This window comes from Chinchilla lanigera, unplaced genomic scaffold, assembly GCF_000276665.1.
Source record: "Chinchilla lanigera isolate Chin_1 unplaced genomic scaffold, ChiLan1.0 scaffold00086, whole genome shotgun sequence".
Lineage (NCBI taxonomy): Eukaryota > Metazoa > Chordata > Mammalia > Rodentia > Chinchillidae > Chinchilla > Chinchilla lanigera.
Genome location: NW_004955487.1, coordinates 5,357,965 through 5,381,786, shown reverse-complemented (window position 1 = coordinate 5,381,786; position 23,822 = coordinate 5,357,965). Strand labels below are relative to the sequence as shown.

Here is a 23,822-nt window from a genome sequence, read left to right as displayed (position 1 = left end):
GCTGCCTTGTTTGTCTTGTGCCAAAGGCTGAACCCACTATCTGCCATGGTAAACGTGCTCCTGTGGGGCTCTCCCTGCAGGGCCAGGCAGCTCATTTTAATGGGTCTAATCATTGGTTTAAGGAAAACCCTACTGTGTGTCACTGAAAATAAGACCTAGCCAGAAAATAATCAGCCTTGAAAACTAGAGATCAAAAATGCCAGCCGCAGCTGGACACTGGTGGTCCATGCCTGGAATCCCAGCACTCCAGAGGCTGAGGCAGGCGGGTGGCTGAGTTCGAGGCCAGCCTGGGCTACACAGTGAGTCCAGAGCCATCCCCTTTGGGCCTCTCCCCAAGCAGAATTGCTGAGCATGATAGTTCTGTTTCTGATTTCTTCAGACAGCTCCACGCTGTTTGCCACAGTGGCTGAAGCTTGGTTTTGGATGCTGCTATTTCTCACCACTTCCTCTGTTACTGTCCACTCCTAGCTCTGCCCCCAGACGTGGACCACCACCCTGGTGAGCAACACCGGATCCGCTTTGGCTGTGTTGCAGCTGGAAGTCAGAGTGAGACTCTGAATGTGAATCCGCTGTCACTTCCTTGTGAGCATCCACTAAGGGGCCGCTCCGAGACCGCCGCAGTGGACCTCTGTAGAGGTGAAGGGGATTGCTCTGGGTCCCTTGAGTGCATAATGTGGGGGCAGAGAGAGAGAGAGAGAGAGACAGAGACAGAGAGAGTCAGAGAGAAGGACAGCACTGGGTGGACCAGGATAAAGACGCCTATCTCCCCACACTCAGCTCCCTTCAGACCACACAGCAATCCCAAGGGTTACTCCAGAAGCGGGAGCGGGTACAGGCCTAGGGGACAGCGGGGAGGAGACTGAGAGCGTCACCCGGGGATCTGGCAAGGGGACTGGCAGATTGGGTGGAGCCCTTCTTTCTCCCAGGTTCACAATGGGCGCAAGACTGCTCCGAGGCAACATGAGTCACCAGGGCACCGAGCCACCCTGTGGGTTTGGCCAAACCAGCATGACATCTTTTCTTTTTAGTTACTCAGAGAAGAGATTCAAGAATTGTTTACCAACATTCAGAACGGTGCAGATGTGCTTCCAAACGGATCTCCCACTTCCCCTCTGTCACTTCTTGCCGAGGATGATGAAATGGCCCCGGCCCAGGCCTGGGGATGGAACCCCGAGCCTTTGCACTGAGCTGCATCCCTGGCACCTTTGCACTTTTTATTTTGAGACAGGGTCTCACTAAGTCGCTACGTTTTCCAGGTTGGGTTCTAATTTGTGATTCTCCTGCCTCAGCCTCCCCGATGAGTACCAGGATTACAGGCATGTGCCACCATGCCCAGCGTGAAATGACTAATCCTTGAGATGATTAGAAACACGTCTGAGGACTGTGGTAGAGTAACCCACACACTACACAGGGTCTGTTTAGAAACTGCTCTGAAGGATGGAAACAAAGTTGTGGCTGAAAAGACAGAGGCAGGGCCCCTGTCCATGGGTCCCAGGCAGAACGAACTGTACGGAGTGCAGACGAGTGTGTCGGGCCCAACATCCTGCTTGCTCAGGGGCCTGACTGTCTAAGTAGACAGAGTCCCCAAAGACACCCGATTTTTGGCTTACTCAGCCAGATGAACTGAAAGCTTTCGGCGGAAGTAAACAGTGCTCCGGATCAGCACAGTCTTCTGAGCTCTTGAGTGAAAGATGAAGCAGCAGAGGAGGCAGAGGCAGGAAGAGGAGGAGGAGACAACCTTCAAATGAAATAAGTAAATGAATGCGATGCCAAGCTGGGCACTGGGGCTGGGAATGAATCAGGCTTTGGCCAAGGGATGACAGAGCCGCCCAGCTCAGCGGCTCTGGTCCCCGCCTGTGACTCCGTCCTGGGTCGGGGCAGAGGTGGGCGGAACGAAACTCCTGGGCGGTGTGGAAAGGAAAACAGGGTGCTCAACGCCTCTATGTCCCGCTGCCACGGACCAGAGTTCAGGAGCACTGTCAGATCCACTGCCGCTGGGACAGGACCCTTTAAACACGTACAGGACAACTTCCTGGGAGGAGGAGCTCACGTAGGATGCAGGGTGGAGAGGGGCTCCCACACTCTCGGGGGAGGGGTCGCTGTAAAGGTGTGTGCAGCTGGCTGTGATGCCAACAATACAACCACCAAAGACATGGCAGCAGCACCGTCCCGGCAGGCAGCCCACACACGCAAAGCTCCGCCTTATCTCTCGGCCATCTCCTTGCACAATCACACCTTTTGTCATCGGTGGAGGTTCTGCCGCGGGAGAAGCCAAGACGTAGCAGAGAGCGCTGAGACGCGGAAGGGGAAGAAAAGGCCTCCTTTGTTCAGGAGAGCCCTTTCCATTTAAAAGTTTCAACACACTCCGCAAGAGTGAATGAATGCACTTTTGTGACCGAGAGGCAGGCACACAATGAAGAAAAGCTGCTGTCAAGTAAATAAACAGCCCAAGCAGGCACGCGGCTTCCAAAGGGGCGGGGGCAGAGGCAGCCCTCTGTGACACACAGGACAACAGGGACTGCATCCACTTCATTACAACAGGAGCCATCGCAAGCTTAGTGTGTTCTTTAGAAGACGATCACAGGCTGCAAGCAATTGTTCCAGCATGCATGAAACTCAGAGTGCTTGGGAAAGCATTTTAATTGAATTTCACAAATATTCCAGTGAGTTTACTTTCCCGCAGAAGCAGTGCTTTGAGACAGGCAGAGACAAGCTACAGTTTCTGTTACACAACACAGGCTCCTGTGATAAGGTGGATTACAGTGCTCGTCGGGCCCAACTTCCTGCTGGACTATTTAAAAAAAAAGCACAGAGCCCCTCCCGACTTATTGTTGTTCGGAAGCTAAGACTCAGCTAAGAGGCTAATGCTCCGCGTGCACCTGTTAATACCAATTTATCACTCGCCTCCGTGACAGAGGAAAAGGAATAAGGAATAGAGCTCTCCTGAGTAAGGGCGAAGCACTGTGTTACTTAAGGAGGGAGGGAAAATAAATCCCACACATGTTATGATTCATAAAATAATTCACCTCACATTTTTGGGCTGCTAGAATTAGCTTAATGGTTGCAAATCTACCATGCAGTAACAAAAAGCACCTTTCACATTCAAAGGCCCATCCTGTGGAAGTCTGTGGTAGCCATGTTACCTTACGGGGAACACATTCTTGGTCCTGAGAGTGAGCCACAGATATAAACCTTATCCACACATACAGAATGAAGAGGTGCTGGCCAATGAGGATTTGCCAACTGGATGGGAGACAGTCATTTGCTTTGGCCCCAGAATTAGAGCTGGGAAAAACCTTTTAGAAACTTCCTTAAGATCTGCCTGTCCTTGACGGGCCAGTGGCACACGCCTGTCATCCCGGCACTTGAGAGGCTGAGGCAGGAGGATCCCCACGAGTTTGAGGCCAGTATAGCGTACATACTGAGTTCAAGGCCAGCCTGGGCTATATAATGAGACCCTGTCTCCAAAAGAAACACCTGTCCTCCATTCTGCTGCTTGCTGTGGGGCTGCTCCAATTACACAGAATCACACCGAAGGAAATCAGAGGATGGAACAGCAGAGAATCTTGCAGCAATCTGCACTAAGTCCCGGGAGGGTTGTGTGGTTACTGTGACATCTGAGTCCCTTTGTCACCACTGGGTTAGTCTGGGCAAGTGCAAAACCCATTTCCCATCCCTCCTGGGAATAGAGAGGAATCCTGGCTTGAACCTGCTGTGCACTGGGGTGGACTGGGCCAGGAGCAAAGGAAACCACACAGAACCACTTGGGATCATGGTCCACTTAGCAAAGAATGACTGCAGGCCTCAGGGACTATAAAATAGCATCATCAGCTATGATCCCAATTCTCTAAGAGTTCACCCCTTGCAAAAATACAAAAACCTCTAACATTGTACATTGCCTTCCCGACCTTTCACAAATTCTTTGACAGTATCTTATAGCTACCATGAAATTTTAAAAAAATATACAATTCATGTGGCACATTGTAACCTTGGAAGTCTGATCAAGAGACAGGAGAAATGAGGTTTGAGATTACTGCACAGTAAGGTCACTGTGGTTGATAACGATATACTGCATATTTCAAAATAACTAAGGGAGCAAAAGTCAAATGTCTTGGCATAAGAAGGACAGACAAAATAAAGTTACAGGTGTGTTAAACAGCTCCCCTTCATTGTCTCACACAGTATGCATATGTTAAGACATCACAAGCTGGGTGTGGTAGCCTACGCCTGTCATCCCAGCACACAGGAGGCTGAAGCAGGAGAATCACCTGGAGTTTGAGGCAAGCCTGGGCTATATAGTGAGACACTGTCTCAAAAAACAAAACAATATAACACAAAGCTATCACAGTGGACCCCAAACATGCATACAACTGTGACTTGTCAAAAATATTACTATAAAGAAAGAAAAAGTAACTGGCAAAGGAATTATTATTAGGGTATTTTATACAAACAAAACCATGAGCCTCCAATAACTTGATCCACCTGAGTGAAGAATTAAGCAAAGGTCAGATGAGTGATAACAGTCATGAATCAAGCATACCGTTTCTTAAGAATCCAGGCATGAAAAAGAGTGGTTTGAAAAAAACAGAGTGGTTTAGGCCAGGCGTGGTGGCGCATGCCTGTAATCCTTGCACTTGGGAGGCCGACGCAGGAGGATTGTTGTGAGTTTAAGACCAGCCTGGGCTACAAAGTGAGCTCAAGCCCAGCTTGAACTGCATAGCGAGGCCCTGTCTCAAAAAGACAAAAAAAAAAAGAGTGGTTTGGATAACACCCAAAAAGCACTCAAAGACTAACTCCATTCCCGCTGTCTGAAAGTTACTATCAGGAATTGTGTCTGTTTCTGCCCAGGAAGATTCACGGCTGTGGGGATGGACCTCCCACCGTAAGCATACAATCTGGGAAAAATATAGAGAGAAGAGTGTCAGACACTGGACAACCTTGATGACCCGGGACACAGGACGGGAGTCCCAGGGCACTGAAGTGGTGGCCCCAAGCTGCCTGTAGCCAGTTTCCAAACCGCAAAGCGGAAGCAGGGAGCGGGGAGCAGGAAGCAAATTGGTCCATGGTAGGGCTGAGTGACGGGTTGGACAGTGGATTCCTGGTGGCTGAGGTGGCTGTCCTTTGCGGACAGAGACCTCTCAAATCTGCACTGAGCACTGATCTGGACATGCACCACGGAAACCTGAGGCCGGGGGAAATCACTGGAAAGCAGCAAAGCTAACAATGTGCAGCCGCACGAAGCCAGAGCTAGCACTGAGGAGGGACACTTGGCCTAGAGGGGCCAGATCAGCCCCAGAATCGAGGCTCCTAGCAAAGCTCAAGGGCAAGTGCCTACAGGTCCAGCTAACCTTGAAGTTACTTAATCACATGGGAACAAAAGTCCAGCACCCACAAACGTTCACAACAGCTGTATCCACTCAAAAATCTCCAGCATTAAAGATGTAGAAAAATGATCCATAATCAAGAGAAAAAGCAATCACTAGAAAAAGACCCTGAAATAACTTGGACAATGGAAATGGTAGATAAAAGAAAGTTTACAATTGAAAGATCAATTGTAAACATCATCAATATACTCAAGGATATAAAAGAAAACATGAGGATAATGAAAAAAGAAATGGAAGAAACAATATTAAAATGGAAGTTCTGGCTGGGTGTGGTGGCACACACTGGTAATCCCAGCTACTCGGGAGGCTGGAACAGGAGGAGCTCAAATTCCAGGCCAGCCTAGGCTTAACCCTGGCACGAAAGCAAAAACGAAAAGGGCTGGGAATATAGCTCAGCACCCGCTGAGTTTAATCTCCTGTACCACAAAACAAAATAAAACAAAACAAAAAGAAAAGGAAATTTCTAGACATGGAAAACACACTGAACACTTAACGACAGGTTAAAAGCTCCAGAAGTATTGATCAGTGATCCCAAAGACATGCCAATAGAAACTGGAAATGAAACCTACTAAGCAAGCCTGGGGTGGGGGCACAGGAGCCTTAGTGAGTTTGGACAAGAGCCAGTTGTCTGACACGTAACTGGTGTGCTAGGAAAAAGCAAAGGAAAGGCAGAAAGATGTCTGAAAACATAATGGAAGAAAATTTTCCAAATCTGACAAAAACTGCATCTAAGCTAAGTAAACCCCAGTTAAAAGGACAGGGTGCACGAATGTCTAATTCCTAGAAACCAGAGAAAGAGAAAAATCTTTAAAAGTGGCCAGAGGAAGGAAGGTACATTACAGGAGAAGGGACAGGGAGGCAGCAGAAGGTTCTCATCAGCCAGGCGGCCCAGCATCCCTGAAGCCATCTGGGCGGTGGCCCTGTCCTCTGGTAAGGCCGTCACAGTGCAGGCTAGCCCTGAGCCTCCCCCACATCAGTGTCCAGCTCAACAGCTGGCTGGACACTGTCCCCACTGCCAGAAAGCTTGCCACGCCTATAGAGCCATGAGATACCACCGCAGTCCCTAACAGCCACAGCTGAGGCCACAGATGCTGCAATGAGGGTACAGCTGAAGAAACGAGGACCACACAGCTGTGTTCACCCTGAACCAAGGCCTGCACGCCCCAACACCCACGCCCAGAGTAGGGCTCTCTGTACAGGGGAAAAAACCTCCAAAAAGCTGGAGGAAACGACCAGAATGCACAGATATCAATGCAAGGACACGAGAAACAGAGTACTGCACAGGGGCACAGGAAGTCTCCAGGAATGGGCCTTTTTTTTTTGGTCTTTTTGAGACAGGGTCTCACTATGCAGTTCAGGCTGGCCTTGAACTCACTTTGTAGCAGAGGCTGGTCTCAAACTCTCAGTGATCCTCCTGCCTCAGCCTCCCGAGTGCTGGGATTACAGGTATGCGCCACCAAGCCTGGCAGTATCCAGGAATGGATTTAACAAAGAAATTTATTTATGAAACGCCTAAAAAGGAATTCACAATGACCTCAAACAACCTCAGGGAGATACAGGAGAACAGAAAAACAGTTCGATGTTGGGAAAACAATTCATGAGCTGAAAAACAAATTCAACATGGTAGATAAAGAACTGAAAGCTTGCAGCTGAAAAATTTCGTGAATGAAATAAAAATTAGATTGAATGCTAAAACAGTAGATGACATGACACAGAAGAAAGAATTTGTGAACTTGAAGACAAATCTTTTGAATTAAGCCAGTCAGTGGGAAGGAAGGAAAAAGACTGAAAAGAACAAAAACGCTTCCTATGGGACACCATGAGCAAAGAAGGGCTCACGCTCTGGGAGTCTTGCACAGGGAGTTAGAGGAAACTGATTAGAAGGCAAAAACTGTCAAAAAAGAGAAGGTCAGCATAAGATGAAAAAAGCCGGGTGTGGTGGCACACGCCTATAATCCCAGCACTCAGGAAGCTGAGGCAGGAGGCTCCGCTGAGTTCAGGGCCAACCTGGGCTACACAGCGAGACACTGCCTCAAAAAGACAAAGACAAAAAAAAAAAAAAGATCAGTTCAAGAGGAGGATACAGCGATTCTAAACACACACACACACACACACATCAGAGTTAACTTTGAGCAGTATCACGAGGCAATGAGATTTACCCGAAGCAGGATGATTGCTAACTGAAACAATGCCCCGGTACCACAAAATATAAAAGAGCCAGGTGTGGTGGTGCACACCTGTAATCCCAGCACTAGGGAGGCTGAGGCAGGAGGATCATTGCGACTTCGAGACCAGCCTGAGCTACAAAGTGAGCTCAAGGCCAGCTGGAACTGCATAGTGAGACCCTGTCTCTACAAGACTAAATAAATACAGAAATAAAGTAAAACAAACATTATCTGACAGGATGGAGACGAGAGCAAGCGTGAAGGCTGCACTAGCCCACTCGCAACAACAGGGAGATCACACAGAGAGAAAATCAGTAATGAACACGAGTTAAACCACACTCAGCCCAAGGCAGGGCGGAAGGTCCAGAAACTACTCTGGTAATCACAGGAGAGAAAAGGGGGGTAGAGAAGAAACAGGGGGGGTGGAAGGAAGATGGAGCATTTTCAGGAGGAGGGTTAGGCGCCTTACACCTCCATTGTTACCCATGCGCACCCCTTGAGGAGCCTCCTCTGCTTCATCATCACCGTCACCGTCGCCCCGTTGTCCTGGTGAGGACTCTGAGCCACGGGGATCCGCTTGTCTGCTGCTGTTGCTCCGAATGGAGCAACATTAATGCTCCTAACCCACCTCCTAAAAAACGCTCCATCATTTTAGGAGCCAAAGGGAAGCTGGTAACTAATACCAAGATGCTAAAGGTAGTGTTGGCCTCTCCAGGAAAACAGAACAAATACGAAGACACACGCACGCATCTACATCCAGGGCTAGGGAACCAGATGGCTCTCCCCAAAAGAACACTGAGCAAGGCTGAGCTACGGGCCACAAACAACTCTTCAGCGGCTCACTCTAAAGGGGCAGACGTCTGAGTCAATTATTCAACCCCTCCTGCGTGCTTTCGTCTAACCGAGGGAAGCCGAAAGCCCAGACTGTGTGCCCGGGACAAGCGACACACACTCAGACGCGTTCAGCCAGCCTGTGACAGCTGCTGCGCTGTTCTTCTCCCAGACACACTCAGTTATTCTGACTTTGCCCACGCTCAGCATGTGCAGCATCTCACGGAGCTGAGACTCAAACCCACTCCAGGAGCCTCTCTGGCTGCCGGCCCTGGCCCCCTTCCACCTATCACTCTGCCCTTCTGGGTCTTCCCTGCTCGGCCGCCTGAGGTTTCAATGTCCGGTTTGGAGCCCTTTTCTGTCTCAGTTCCCACCCCTACTTCCTGTTCCCGACACTGTCCACAGCCAACTCTCACGGTGCCTCCTGTCTCAACATCAAGGCCTGGCGCGGCCATTGGGGCTCCGTTCTGAGCAACAGCAGCAGACAAGTGGATCCCTGTGGCTCAGAGTCCTCACCAGGACAATGGGGCGACGGTGACGGTGATGATGAAGCAGAGCAGGTTCCTCAAGGGGTGCACATGGGTAACAACCGAGGTATAAAGTGCCTAACCTTCGAATGGCTCCCACCTGAGTCTGGTCAGGACTTTGAGCTGGAGCTACTTCTGGTTTAAAAGCCTAACATCGGGGCTGGGGATTTAGCTCAGCGGCACAGTGCCTGCCTGGCCAGTGCAAGGTTGTGATTTCGGTTCCCGGTACTGGAAAAAAAAAAACAAAAAAAACCCAAAAGAAAAAAAAAAAAGAATGTAAAAGCCTAACATCCCCGACCAATCACCCTAACCAGAAGCAGAATGCTGCTGCTGTTTAACAATGTGAGATCCAAATGTTCGAGGTGCCGAAGGCTGGCTTATTTGCATTTGCAACTGTCCACTTCCCCCTGGCTGACGCTTCCACTTGACTGCTTTACCTGGCTCAGTGCGACAAGCAGGCCCTGCACCTTCCCTGGAGCCCGTGCAGGGTTTTGGAGAACGAGGCAACAGGACCAGAAAGTGACACAACGGGTACGAAGCCTAAAACAGTGTCGCTTCAAGCCCCAGACACCAGCTGTACAGCCTGGGCGATGTCACCTTGCCTTTCCAAAGCATCTGTTCTTATGTAAAACTGGGATCAGGATTGAGTCTTACCGTGCAGGGCTTTAGTAAGGGCCCTCGTGCGCTCCTGGACCTCGAACAGTTCCCCTAATGTGACTTCACAGTCCCTAAGAAATGCCGGGACTGTGCGTATTTCACTTTGTATCTGCCCTGGATTTGTGCCGATAGGCTAGGAAGGAATCCCCACTGTCAACTCGGACACTAATGGTTTCCAACAGGGCTGGGTTTTCTGAAGGCCAGGAAAGGCTGACTGGTTAGGGCTGGCATTTTTGGTCTCTAATTTTCAAGGCTGATTATTTCCCAGCTCAGTCTTATTTTGGGGGAAAGAGGGTAACACATGCAAGGCTCAGGCTGGTGTCTCCTGAAACAAGAGGTAACTTCTCCTCCAAAGCGACATGGTACGCAATTAACAAATGGCACATCTTTTTCAAAGCCACATAGAGAGAATAAAAAAATCATAACTCTTCAGTAAATTATAACTAACACAGCATGTTTTGACAGAACAAAAACTAGACATTAAAAAAACCTCCAACACCAAGTACTAAGTCAGGCAGAGAATGTAAATCTCACACGGCGGGTATTCTTTGTTTGTTTTGTTTTGTGACAGGGTCTCACTATGTAGTTCAGGCTGGCCTTGAACTCACTATGTAGCCCAGACTGGTCCTGAACTTGCAGTAATCCTCCTGTCTCAGCCTCCTAAGTTCTGGGATTACAGGGGTGCACCACCACGCCCAGCTGTGGCTGTGTCTTATTAGTGACTTATTAAGAAAGTTATAAAATAAAAAGAGAAATAAAGAATTCACCTCTATAGCAAAGATTCCTTTGTCACGCCCATACAATTTCATTTCTTCTGGGAAATTCTGAAAAGCCTTTATGTAAGGAATATGATCCTCTTCAACAAATCTGTATTTTTAAAAAGAAAGTTTCAATCAGTTCTGTACTGACTTTGCAAAATGAAAATCTCTTACATCAGAGGGAAAGTTAAAAAAAAAAATTTAAAAAGGGTGTTGAAGGGAAGGTAGGGGGATGGGAAAAAAAGAATCAAGTTGTATCATATACAAGTGCAAATCCCCTATGATGAATGTAATCATTATGCAAACCTAAAATGTACCAATAAATATAAATTTTTAAAAAAGGAAAGAATTAGTTAAGTAAGTTCTATCTTCCACTTTTTTTTGGTGCTGGGGACTGAATTCAAGGATTCCCACATCTTAGGCGAGCATCTACCACTGACCTACGTTCTCAGTGCTTTTCACTTGAGATAGGGTCTTGACAGGGTCTTGCTAAATTGCCCAGGTTGGCCTTGACCTTGGAATTCTCCTGCCTCAGCCTCACAAGTAACTGGAATTATGGGGTGTACCACTATGTCCAGCGAACTGCACATCTTTGAAGGGTGAATATTATCATATATAAATTATACTTCAATCTAAAAGACACCCCAATTCATAACTTCCCTTACAAAGACCCGCCTGTGCTGTGCCTCTCGAGCGCCTCCCTTCCCAGATGCTCTCCTCCGGGCAGTGTTTGCCAGGTGCCCCTTGATCGCACTCAGCCTGCTCCTACTTTAGGGCTTAGCACTAGTGGCCTCTGTCCACCCAGAATGCTAGGACTTCTCAGGCTCACAGACTAGCTCTTTCACTCAAAGTGAGCTCAAATTCCACCTTCCCTAATAAGCAGTCCAAAGCAGGCACCTTGCCAAGCATGGTGGTGCACACCTGTAATCCCAGCCCTCCAGAGGCTGAGGCAGGAAGACCGCTGTAAGCCTAGCCTGGGCTACATAGAGACCTTATCTCAAAAAGACCCAAATTAAGTAATTAAAAAGCTAGGGCCAGGCCTACAGCTCAGTGGCACAAGCGCAAGCGCCTACCTGGCAAGCACAAGGTTCTGAGTTCAAATCCGATACCAAAAAAAAAAAAAAAGCTAAAGTAGCCCTCTAATCACTCTATTCACATCACCCTATGTCTACCTGTGGACTGCATTTCTTGTCTGATCATTTTCTCGTTTGCTTATGTACCCCTGCTCATTTCCTGCTCCGGCCTACAACCTTGTGACAGCAAGGACTTGACGTGTGGGGCTCACGCCTGCGCCTCACTGTCTAAGTCCAGGAAGGGCAGGTATCCAATGAATACTCGAGAAACATAAATGCGGGCGGTTCTTATTTATGATCCTTATTGCTAGGTAGGCAGCGGCCTTTCCAGGATGCTTAAAGGGATTTATGAATTCATCCTAAAGACTGGATGCAGCTGGAAGACTTTTAAACAGGGGAGTAAATAAGGTCACATACAATCATGCTAGGACCTTTAGGTACTCTGGCCAGGCTCCCCATTCCCTCCAAATCAGTGTTCTTTAGATATTTATTTTTCTAAGTGTAGCTGTAGCTCTGAGACTTCAGTATCCCTGCGAATCCCCTGGTGGGCTTATTGAGAAACGCCACCCCTCCTCCAGTTTTGGGTTCAGCAGGTGCAGACTAGTCTGAGACCTGGCTTTTCTGACTGGCTCCCAGGGACTGCTGAAGCTGCTGGTCAGGGAGCCACACCTGGAGGGCCGGCGGCTTTGAGCTCTTTCTGGGAGAAAAGCAAAGAATGGGGATGAATGGTGACAGCCCCTTCTCCTCTTACCCCAAGCACTAAACTCTGCTCCCAAACGTGCACACCTCACAGAGCAGAAGAAAAGCCTTCCGGCTAGCAGATCCCATCTCCTGGAAGGCATTTTTGAATTCTCCTGGGGAGGGGAGAGGGGGTGAAGGAGGAAGAGGATCGTCCTCCCCGTCCCCAACCACGTAGATGCTCCCTGAGAGCATTCACATACGCATCTCCTGCAGCTCCCTGGACTTCCACGAGAGCCGCCACTCCCAAGGGTCGCCCTGGGAGGGACAGCCGGCCGGCCCTTTCACCCAGCTCCCAGGATGTGATGAGACTGATGTGTTTTTGTAGATCTCTCTGGTTATCAGCAGGAAAATGGGCAGGAAAGACACAAGACTGCAGACACAGAGCTCAGTTGGGAAATTGTGAAGTAATCCAGGTGAGGACAGAGATGCGGTGAATGCAGGAAGGAATGGTTCTGAGGGTTATTCTGGAAGGAGAGCTGATAGCACATAATGACCGGCTGCGCCCAGCAGGAGGAAGGAACGGAGATGGCCCGAGGGCTCTCCACAGGATGGAGCAGGGTGCACTCTGAGCACCGAGCTGGCTGGCGCTGGAGGAGAAGCCAGGCTGAGGGGACAGACGGGGACAGACGAGGCTGCTCTGCAGCCCTGCGATCTCCAGATAGCGCACAGACATCCAGGGAGTGTGTCCGGCAGGCAGACAGCTGTACAGATAAATACACGGGGCTGGGCCTCTGCGGACAAGTCTGGGCCGGAGATAGAAGCTGGAGTCGCCAGCAAGGATGGTAATTAGGGCCTGCGCGCGAGTGATATCACCCGATGAACACACAAAGCAAGCGGAGGCTGCGAGTCAGGGGCAGAACCCCCAGAATCACGGAGTCTCTGCAGCGGTGTTAATCATGCCTGGGAAAGGCCGGGTTATGGGGCTGATGTGGCCAAATTCAAAGGCACAATCATCATTTACTGAAAGCTTTTTATTTAATAAAACGGCCGAGCGCCAATAATGACGATGACAACAATGATGATGATGGCAATGGTGGAGTTAACAGCAATCCTGGCTGGACCTGGTTCTTTTTTTGGGGGGGACAGGGTCTTACTATGTAGTTCAGAATAGTCTTGAACTCACTTTGTAGCCCAGGGTGGCCTCAAACTCACAGCAATCCTCCTGCCTCAGCCTCCCAAGTGCTGGGATTATAGGTATGCACCACCACACCCAGCTGAGGACCAGCTTTTTATGACGTGCTTTGCTTGAGGTTCTGGTTCTGAGTCACTACAACCCTCTGAGGTAGCTTTGATTTTTACCAACAAGGAAAAGGAAGCACAAAGAAATTACTTACTTAGGTGACTGAATAAAGAAATGGCAGAGGGAGGAGTCCGGCTCCCTGTCTCCTCGTGGACTAAACCCAGTGCTATTCTTCAGAACACACACAGAAGGGAGATTCACACATTCATGATTTGGCTAAATTGAGCAAGTGAGAAATTCTTACACACAATGCTGTAGTTACTCAACTGATGAACTATAAGCTCCTGTAGACTATCCTGAAAAATGGAAATGCCTCCTACCTCTTCAGCAGCTCCTCTTCATGGTTTTATTTTCAAGTTTTTGTAACACGTTTAACCTATATTTCAGCTCTTTCAATAGTAACCATTTTGCTAATATAAAGTTCACCTTTTCTTAAAAAATATTTAATACTCCACACTAGGCATGGTGGAGCAGACCTGTGACCCCAGCACTCAGGAGGCCGAGGCAGGAGGATCACTGTAAGTTTAAGGCCAGCCTGGGCTACATAGTGAGTTCAAGGCCAGTCTAAACTACATAGTGAGACCGTGTCTCAAAAATCAAACAAATAAACAAGCAAACAAAAAAATTCAATATTCCTGCTCAGACACTTTTATGTCACTTTCTTCTTCACATGAGGTAATTCACTGCCCAATATCCAGTGTGAAGTAAAAGCTATTATTTCTACCATATAAGTAAGAAAACTGAGGAGCTGAGTAAGTGAGGATGGTTTCAGCTTCAGAATTCAACTCCATCTCTCCAGCCTTTCAGCCCCTTTCCCATGTTAAGCCCTCTTATAAAGTTAAAACTATCTAAAGGCAGGGCCAGATGTGGCAGTACCCCCTATTCTCCCAGCACCAGGGAGGCTGAGGCAGGAGGAACCTCGAGATTTCCAGGCCAGCCTGGGTTACCTAGCAAGTTCAAGGCCAGCCTGAACTGCACAGCCAGACCCTGTCTCAAAACAGCAAAACCCAACAAAATATCCAAAGATGTCTGTGTAGTTTGCAGAGAGCTGGCACAGTAAGTCGGGCTCACCTCAGCAGATCTGAGAGAGCCACTGCTTCTCTCTGCCACAGTAAGGACAAGTAGCAGAGCGCAAGGGTCCCCGGTACCGTCATCTTCACGACGCCCTTCTCCTTCCGCTCCGAGTACTCAACGCCATCAAGGGACCCGGAACAGACAGATGCTGCTTCTGTGGAACAAAGCGAGACTCTGAAAGACACCAATAACTATGCTGGAAAACAAGAGAGCACCCCAAGAACAACCTCCGTCATTTATCTTTGTTTTCTGTTTTTTTTTTTTTTGGTACTGGGTATTGAACTAAGGACCGTGGCCAGGCAGGTGCTTTGCCACAGGCGCTTAGCCCTGGCCTAACCTCAGTGATTTAGAAAATCTTAAGGTTAAGCTTCAGCTCATCTCTGCCACCACACTGTTTTGCCAGTGAGAAGCGAGAGGTGTGGAAGCCAACAGGTCGGAACCTGTGCGAGTGGCGTGGGATGGAGTTTGAGAGGGAGATGTGAAGTTTTTAGTAGTAAACATGAACATTTTTAATCTTATCTGTTTTTTGTTTTTTTTCTTGAGACAGGGTCTTGCTATGTAGTCCAGGCTGGCCTTGAACTCACGGTGATCCTCCTGCCTCAGCCTCCCGAGTGCTGGGATCACAGGCCTGAGTCACCACGCAGGCCTACAATGTGCTTTTCTAACTACGAAGACTTCACTAACCCTCCCTGCTCCTGGCCTCTCTCGCTGGGCGCCTCCTCCTTCCCGGGCCTCAGGAGACGCACTCAGTGACTGTGAGGCAGATCAGGCTTCAATGCCCCACGGCCCACTTTCCCCTTTACCTGAGTGCGGTGCTCTCGGGGCAGCAAGGGGCCTTGGCGTTGGGGCATCAGACTGGGACTCAGCTCCACTTTCAAGGCAAGATGACCAGGGAGTGTCGCTGAGCAGCTCGGGCCCACTCTCCCCGTCCGAATGATGGACATTTCCTTCCGACACCTGCTCACAAGAGTGCCAAAAAATTGCTGCACAGGGGCTTAACATGACGGTTACCGACTGTGAAGCCAGACGGTTCCTGATCATGATAAATGCAGGGGAACCGCTCCTGCATTATTTCCACCGTATAAGTAAGAAAACTGAGGACATGTCCTAAACAGAGGACTGCAATGTCTGCCAGGGCCCTGGGTCTGAGAGGCCCGCGCTTCCGGGAGCGGGTGCCAGACAGCGTCCAGCAGTGCTTCCGGGAGCAGAGCTACAGGCAGCGAGCGCCCCGACCACGCAAGTATCGGGACTCTCCAGCACTGCTCGCCTCTTCCCACCTGCACAGTTTCTGCTCTGTCTGGCTAATGCCAAGTCTCCTGCCGGAACTGCCCTTCTCCCGCTCACTACGTCCGCTCTCACGCTGTCTTTCTGACCTGCTCTTCAACGATTTCTCCTTTTCCTGGAGCTCCCGCAGCACTTCAGGTTTAGAGCAGGCCTCCAGCAGGCTACGCTCCCCTGTGCCACCATCATCCCTATCCCTGCAAAGCTGGGGCCTTGGGGCCTGGTGAGCTGCTATTACCTCCGGGGCTGACTGCAGTCAAAAGGCAAGATCCTAGCCCCGCGGGCCAAGAAATTTGATCTTATTACGAGAAGGTAAGACTTGCTTGAGAAGCTCACCAGAGAATGAAGTGAAGGAGGAAGGGAGGAGGTTCAAATGTGGGGCCCTCTGTCCAGCACCCTGACAGGAGGCGAGGCACACCCAGCACCCAGCACCAGGGGCTCCCCGGGGAGGCAGAATGCCGCCCCCCCAGGTGCCTCCTCGTATCCATCTGCACACTCGCTACACACCCTACATCCCTGCTTTTAGGACCTGCAACCTACCTCAGCCTTCCTTCTGCCGGCGTAGACTGGGTTTGCACAGTACGCCTGCTTACTCTTCTGCAGGTAGCGCTTCCACAAATTGTGTAAAACTTCATCCTGAGGTGGAAGGGGAGAGAGCACACATAGACACGCGGCCGCGCCCAGCTGCAGAAGCTCCTGTCCCATCTATAAGGACTGTCACCTAAGTACATTTGTACCTGCTTCTTCTTAAAAAGATCTCTCATCGTAATGCCAGGTAGATGGGCAACACGAACAAACCCTTTTTAGTCTTAGATTTCAGAGAAGGAGAAGACATTAAAGGTCCCTGAGTTGGGTCCCTTCCTTTTCATGTAGTAAATCAGAGATCAGGAAAGAAATAACTTCTACACGACCACACTGGCAGCATTCTCGCTCCTGTCTCCCCGCTGCCCACCTGACCTTACTCTTCCAGTAACAAGAGGCAAATCTTTAACAAGAGGCTCACCTTTAATCCCGGGGCTACTCCGAGGGTCTTCAGGGCTTCTGCTTGTTGATAAAGTATGTGCTGAAATCCCTCACACACATACCAATCCCAGCCTTTTTCTAAATGACAAAGAGCCATGTTTTAGACATTTGCGTTCCCATCGGCTGTGACACACCACATAATTGCAGTCTGTGTTTACACACTGCGACTCTGGCTTCCTCTGCATCCCCAGGAGTTTCTATCCCTACACTTCTTGTTCCCAGTCTAGCAAGTGAGTATATAAATGCTAACAACCTAAGCAGTTTGTATAATTTATCAGATTTTTAATGTTTTACCTGTAATTTTTCTGAAATAGTCATCTAAGGGACAAAAGAAGAGTCGCCATGTTAAAAATATGAGTGAAATAAGTTGTAAAAATGTGCATTTTGGCCGGGCGAGGTAATGCACACCTGTCATCCCAGCACTTGGGAGGCTGAGGCAGGAGGATCACTTCAAGTTCGAGGCCAGCCTGGGCTCCAAAGTGAGTTCAAGACCAGCCTCAACTACATAGCGAGACCCTGTCTCAAAAAAAAAAAAGGTGCATTTTACTGAACAATGTGTAGCAGAGTCCTAAACAGAAGAGCTAAGTGGCCACTGTTCCCTGCATTTTGCTACTCAGCTCACATGAGAACGATGCTTATTTGGAAAATGAGTGAACAAATGCCAGTGAGAGACACGACAGGCGTTTGAGGAGCACAGAAAAGGGTGACTGACTGCTCCATGGGGCTTGGCTTCTCTGGAGCCCGTCTGGGTCATAGTGAGAAACTGAGACCCAGGGAACCAGTACTAATTTCTGCCCAGGTGCAGGAGCATGGAAGTTATTTCCTTGCATCCTCCAAAGAACCCTAAGAGACCCTAGAGCGATCTGCCGCCACAACAGACAGAGATGACACTGAATTACTACTGCAACCGGTCAGAGAAAATGTGAAACCTGTGCAGACCTTTGCGTCTCATCCCTCGCTGCTGGACAAATACCGTCATTCTGAACAGCAAGCGATCAACACTGTCTACACACAGCTTCTGGGGCCGCTGCTGCCCCCAGCTGCCTCCTTCCTGCACATGCAGAGGACCCCAACTCCTGTTCCTCACCGGGACATTTGGAGGTCTCCTAGAGCCACTGACTGACCCACTTTCCGCATGGCAGGGATCCAGGCAACACAGGTAACACAGAGCCTGTGATCCTGAGCATCCAGACGTGAGTATAAACACACGCGCACATGTACACGATGAACACGGTTCCTGTACGCTATTCTAGGTGCTTACGCACGGATAAAGTTGTACTCTAAATTCCAAGTTCCTATTTTTTGTTTGTTTGTTTGTTTTTCCAGTACGGGGAATCGAACTCAAGACCTTGCGCTTGCCAGGCAGGTGCTGTGCCGCTGAGCTAAATTCCCAGCCCCCTCCAAGTTCCTATTTTACATAACAAGTGGTATCACTATTCTCATTTTATAGATCTAGAAACTAAGGGTACACCTACTAAAATACCTCAAGTTCCCATCAGAGTTTTGGGAGTCATTCTTGAGCTAAATCATAATATTCCTTAAGAAATTCAAGTTTAAATTACCGATACTAAGGCTTGGCATGGTACTGCACACCTATAGTCCCAGCATTGGGAGGCTGAGGCAGGAGGGTCACCATGAGTTCAAGGCCAGCATGGAGTACATACTGAGTTCAAGGCCAGCCTGAGCTACATAGTGAAAGCCTGTCTCAAAAAAAAAAAAAAAAGTGGGCTGGGGATGTAGCTCAGTGGTAGAGTGCTTGATTAGCATGCACAAGGTCCTGAGTTCAATCCCCAGTACCACAAAAGGAAAAAAAAAAGCAAACAAACCTCAAACAAATAAACTACACATTTTAACTATGTCAATCTACCAAGTCTGAATTTATCAGGCTTTATTCTGATAAAACTTAATGAACATTAATCAGGTTTTAGCCCAATAAAAACACTCATTATTAAAGCTTAAATAGGAACATGAGTTAGTATTTACACATTCTTTGTTCTTCTTCTAAGAATGTCAATACAAGGGGCTGGGGATTTAGCTCAGCGGCAAAGCGCCTGCCTTGCAAGTGCAAGGTCATGAGTTCGATTCCTGGTACCAGAAGAAAAACAAAAACAAACAAACAAAAAAAGAATGTCAATATGTGTCCTACCAGTATGTCACTTGTATAGACATGTACATGTGTGTGCACGTGTACAAATGTGCATGCATATGTTCATACATGTGTGCATGTGAGCATGTGCACTTGTGTGCCCTCAGATGTAGAGGAATCACTACTATCACTTCCCAGTTTCAAACTTCAGAATCTCGCCCTAGGCAGTTAGTCACAAAACAGCAAGCATCACGAAGACTCTCCCTGAGACCCTCCCGTTCTTCAGGACAGGTGCTCCCTGGATGAGCCCCGTGATGACCTTCCCGACCACACCCCTGGCTATTTTAAGAGGAAATAACCTTTCCTATTTCAAAGGGTGTGTTCCAAGTCAAAGTGAGAAATGGGACTTGGAAAGTCGAACATCATGTTTAACTTGCCTCACCTGACATCTCTACAACTGAATCATTTCAGTAAAGAATTTTCCTTTAAAAGCACAGAAAATCTTCCCCATAATCAACAGATACAAAGGATAGGAGATGTATGCCAGCAGCTAAAAAGCACAAATGCTCCTTTTGCTGTTATCATCTTTTGCCTCACAGTTGCTCCACCAGAAATGCAACTCACTGACAAAAAGCAGGGTAAAAAAAAAAAAGGATACGTTTGGATGAATTCGCTTCTAATTTTATCATCCTTAGTTACCAACCTTAATTCTGTCTTGGATAACCTGCTTTAAAACCTGGTGTTTTCTCTAGAATAGATTTAAAATTCCATTCTGTGTCCCCAAATCATCATGATGAAAGACGTGAATAAAACGTTCAGCGCTTATGAAGAGCTCACCCAACTTGCTTTTCCTTTTGAGGCCCCTGCTGATGGATTTTATCTTGGTGTTAGGAATAATGTCCGTGTTGATAACTTCCTTAGATCTCTGTAGGAAACCAAAACAGATGTTAAGATAGCTTTCCATGCCCCTGTTCGCTATTTCTCAAGATGCTCTGAAAGTATAAGAACTGAAGTGAGCACCAAGACCACGGATGGTAACATCCTGGGGAGGTTATATTAAACCTCTCATTCCAGCTCATCTTTATGTTGCTTCCTCATTTAAAATCTCTCAGTTCCTAAAATAGTGCCTGAACAAAGGAACCATCACTAAGTGTCTGCTAAATGAATAAACTTTTAAGGCTTTTTCACACCAAACCAACCCAAAAGTCAAACTCACTCAATTTTGTCTCTATGCAGAAAACACTTTGGTACTGAAACGATTTGTGTTTACTGTAACTGCTGAAGTCTGATCAACATGCAATTCAGCCTTCTTTCCCATGTCTGAATGTTACTTAAACCTGATTTTAGTTCTGAAATTAGAAAAGCATTACTGTTTATTTTTAATGTAACTTACAGTAGTTTCGGATGATTAAATGGTCAGGATAATTCATACCAGGGTCTTCAATTCCAACTGCTCAGTCTCAATCTGATTTGAAAATTCCTAATCAAGGGTGACTGCCCAAAGATAACGAATTCTTAGAATTTGGGCTTTGTATGAGTGATAAAAATACACCCGTACTTTGGGAACTAAGCTACAGACCAGGCTTCAGCTATAATTTGTAAAACGTAAGAAAATTTATTTATTTATTTATTTATTCATTCATTCATTCATTCATTCATTCATTCATTCAGGTACCGGGGATTGAACTCACAACATTGCGCTTGCTGGGCAGGCGCTGTGCTGTTGAGGAAGAAAATTTAAAATGACCTCTGTTACTTACTTCTGTAACATTGTGGCAGGAAGTGCAGTAATATTTGCCTTCATCAGTGAGACCCCAAGAGACAGCAGCGCACTGAGAGCAGCGCTCTTTCAACTCTTTCTACAGGAGAAGGTAGCAAAAGGGTTATTAAACCATAATCCAAAAGCCTGCAGTTCTTAGTTCAATGTGCGAAGTTCCTGGCAATTTTCTACTACACATAAAAAATTCCCAGACAACAGAAAACAGATCAGAGACACATATATCTGCAAATAAGAAAATTCAGTTTCTTGTGCAGTGTGACACTGAATTAAGCTATTAGAGAAAATATACCGAAATATGCAGAGTATGCGGGGGAAGAAGAAAGACAAAAGGTGACAAGGGTAAACAAAGATGAGAATATAGAACTCCTTGAAAGTGTTGTGAGGAAAAAAGCATACTTACACCAAATATAAGTATACTTATACCAAATATAAGTATAGTTATAACTATACTCATCCAAGTATATAAGTATACTTATACTAAAGATAAGTATACTTATACCAAATACAAGTATACAGACTTTATTTTTATTTATTTAGGTTTTTTGAGGCAGGGTCTTGTTCTGTAGCCCAGGCTGGTCTCAAACTTGGGGCAATCCTCCCGCATCAACCTCCCAAGTGCTACCACACCTGGCTCAGACTTTAGAATTAAATGGTCATTTTGAACTTCTGGTAGGCGAATAAAAACATATGCTTACTCCAAAAGTACTAGATTCTAAAAATTAATTTTATTGGGTTGGGTGTGGTGGCACACGCCTATAATCCTAGCGCTCGGGACGCTGAGGCAGGAGGATTGTTGCGAGTTTGAGACCAGCCTGGATTACAAAGTGAGCTCAAGGCCAGCTTGAACTGCACAGCGAAACCCTGTCTCAAAAAGATTAAAAAAAAAAAATTATTGGTACACTTCTGACATACACAATAATCACATTCATCATAGGAAATTTGTATCTGTATGTAACATCTTCCCCCCACCCACTCTGCTCCATTCCCTTCAATCCTTCTTCCCCTCTCCCTTTACACAACTTTGCTTGTATTTTATTGTTTTCCTTCCGTTCTTTTTAGGAACTAAATTTTTATTAAAGTTGTTCAAATTCTGATTTATTTTTCCGGCAATAGAAAGTGTCAACTATGTGTGTAGCAGGCATTTTACCATATCCTGGGGATTCAGAGGTGAGCAAAACAGACAGGGGACCCACTCACAGCATATATGTGAGCTAAGTAATCATTAATTTCTTGTTTTTTCTTTGCTTGTTTATTTTGTTTTTTTGAGACAAGGTCTTGCTATGTAGTCCAGGCTGGCCTCCAACTTGCAGTGATTCTCCTGCCTCAGCCTCCCTAGTGCTGGGTTTACAGGCGTGCACCACCACGTCCAGCGAATTATTAATTTCGTATTTAACACTTAGACATTAGTCATCCATTACTGAATTAACCTTTACCAAGCAGCTCCTACCAACTTCCATCCCCATCCTGTTCTGTACACACGCAAGCCTAATTCTCCAACTCCTAGCTCTCTGGTTTGACTTCCTGTTACCACTTCTCTTAATTACCGAATACTCAACATCATCAAAGCGGGCGGCATTTTATGGAGTATGTCCAAAACGTCTGTCAGGTTTACTTTAAATAACTTCGTAAAGTTTCGAATGACCCCTTACTGACAACGTTAAAGATAACGGATATCTCAAGCCCGAGTTTAGGAATCTCTGCGCAGGAGGCGGCCAAGATTTCCAGAGAGTCGCGGGCATGCCCTGGGGCCACTTGGGTTCCAGCCCCGGCCCCCACATCAAAGGGAACTTCTGGGTGGTCCCGTGGAGAACAGCGAGCCAGGTGGGTGGCCACCCACAAACCCCCGGCTCCGCCCTCCCTCATGGCAACCTAGCCGAGCCAGAAACCCCAGCGTCCTTCCCCAAGCCGCTCTCCACCCGCTGCTGGCCGCCCCCTGCCCGTCGGCGTCCTTCTTACCGCCTCCTCCAGCTCCATCTTGCGGGCACGGAGATGACGCCCCGGCCCGTTACCAGGGCAGCGGACGTAGCTTCCGGGAGCGCCGGTGGAGCCCTCCGGCTGGAAACTCGAGCCCTAGAATTTAGGTTCCGGACTCCTGTGGTTGCAGGAAACCGTCCTCCAGCTCCCCGTCCTCCAGCTCCCCAGCAAAACTCCGCGAATCCTGCATGCACACCTCAGCCCTTACAACGTTGCTTTCTTGATTTTGGTAACTAAAAGCAAACAGTCCACCAGTGGGCGGCGTCCAGGACAGAGCGATTCAGCTCTACACTGTTCTGATGGTGGCTCTTGCTGAATTTTTAAAGGCGAGACTGAAGTTTAGAGGAAAAAACACTGGTTGGTAATTCCAGCACTCGAGAGGCTGAGGCAGGAGGATGACTGTGAATTCGAGATCAACCTGGGCTACAAAGTGAATTCAAGGCCAGCCTGAACTGCATAGTGAAACCCTGTCTCAAAAAGACAAAGCAAGGGGCTGGGGATTTAGCTCAGTGGCACAGTGCTTGCCTGGCAAGCATAAGGTCGTGAGTTCGATTCCCGGTACCGGGGGTGCGGGGGTGGGTGGGAGACAAAACAATACCCCACGGGTTGGGATAAACCTAGGTTTCTAATCAAAATTTTCCTGATTACTTGTGCCTCAATTTCCTCCTCTATAAAAATTAGATATTTGTCCTTTATAGCTGAGCTTCGTGGAGTAACGCTCAATAAATCTAGCTGTTGACAGCCACAGAAATGGGGGTTTTGGTTTTTTTTTTTTTTTTTTTTTGCTTGCTACTCCATAGATAGAGGACTAATACCTAAAATATACAAAGAACATTAAAAAGAGACCCTCCCCCCAAAAAAGACTTGATCAAAAACTGGGCAACTGAGTAGACTCTTCTCAGAAGTACAATGGCCAATAAATACATAAAAAAATATTCAAAATCACTGGCCATTAGGGAAATGCAAATTAAAACAACCCTGAGATTCTATCTCAGTCCAGAAAGAATGGCCACCATCAAGAAATAAAATAATAACAAACACTGGTGAGGCTTCAGGCCCGGGGGAGGGGGGGGGACGACACCGTTCTACACTGTGGGTGGGAGTGTAAACTAGTGCAACCACTGTGGAAACCAGTATGTAGATGGCCCCAAAACAAACAAAAAACCCTGAAACTAAAAGTTCTATTCAACCCAGCTATTCCCCTTCTAGATTTCTTTCTGAAAGGGTT

At 47.6% G+C, this 23,822-nt stretch overlaps 1 protein-coding gene across 1 annotated transcript in view; it reads right to left on the bottom strand.

Annotated features, from left to right (window-relative positions):
* The window catches only part of Taf1b (TATA box binding protein (TBP)-associated factor, RNA polymerase I, B, 63kDa), a 35,433-nt gene extending 12,778 nt beyond the window's left edge, over nt 1-22,655 (bottom strand). Inside the window, exons 1-8 of the mRNA XM_005404399.2 lie at nt 22,577-22,655; nt 20,601-20,699; nt 19,678-19,765; nt 16,735-16,832; nt 16,272-16,367; nt 15,254-15,407; nt 14,448-14,604; nt 10,332-10,431 (exon numbers count right to left, since the gene is read on the bottom strand). Coding sequence (XP_005404456.1) covers nt 10,332-10,431; nt 14,448-14,604; nt 15,254-15,407; nt 16,272-16,367; nt 16,735-16,832; nt 19,678-19,765; nt 20,601-20,699; nt 22,577-22,594 — 810 coding nt within the window. The 5' untranslated portion in view covers nt 22,595-22,655. The remainder of the gene's footprint in view (nt 1-10,331; nt 10,432-14,447; nt 14,605-15,253; nt 15,408-16,271; nt 16,368-16,734; nt 16,833-19,677; nt 19,766-20,600; nt 20,700-22,576) is intronic.
* Nucleotides 22,656-23,822: the final 1,167 nt, after the last annotated feature.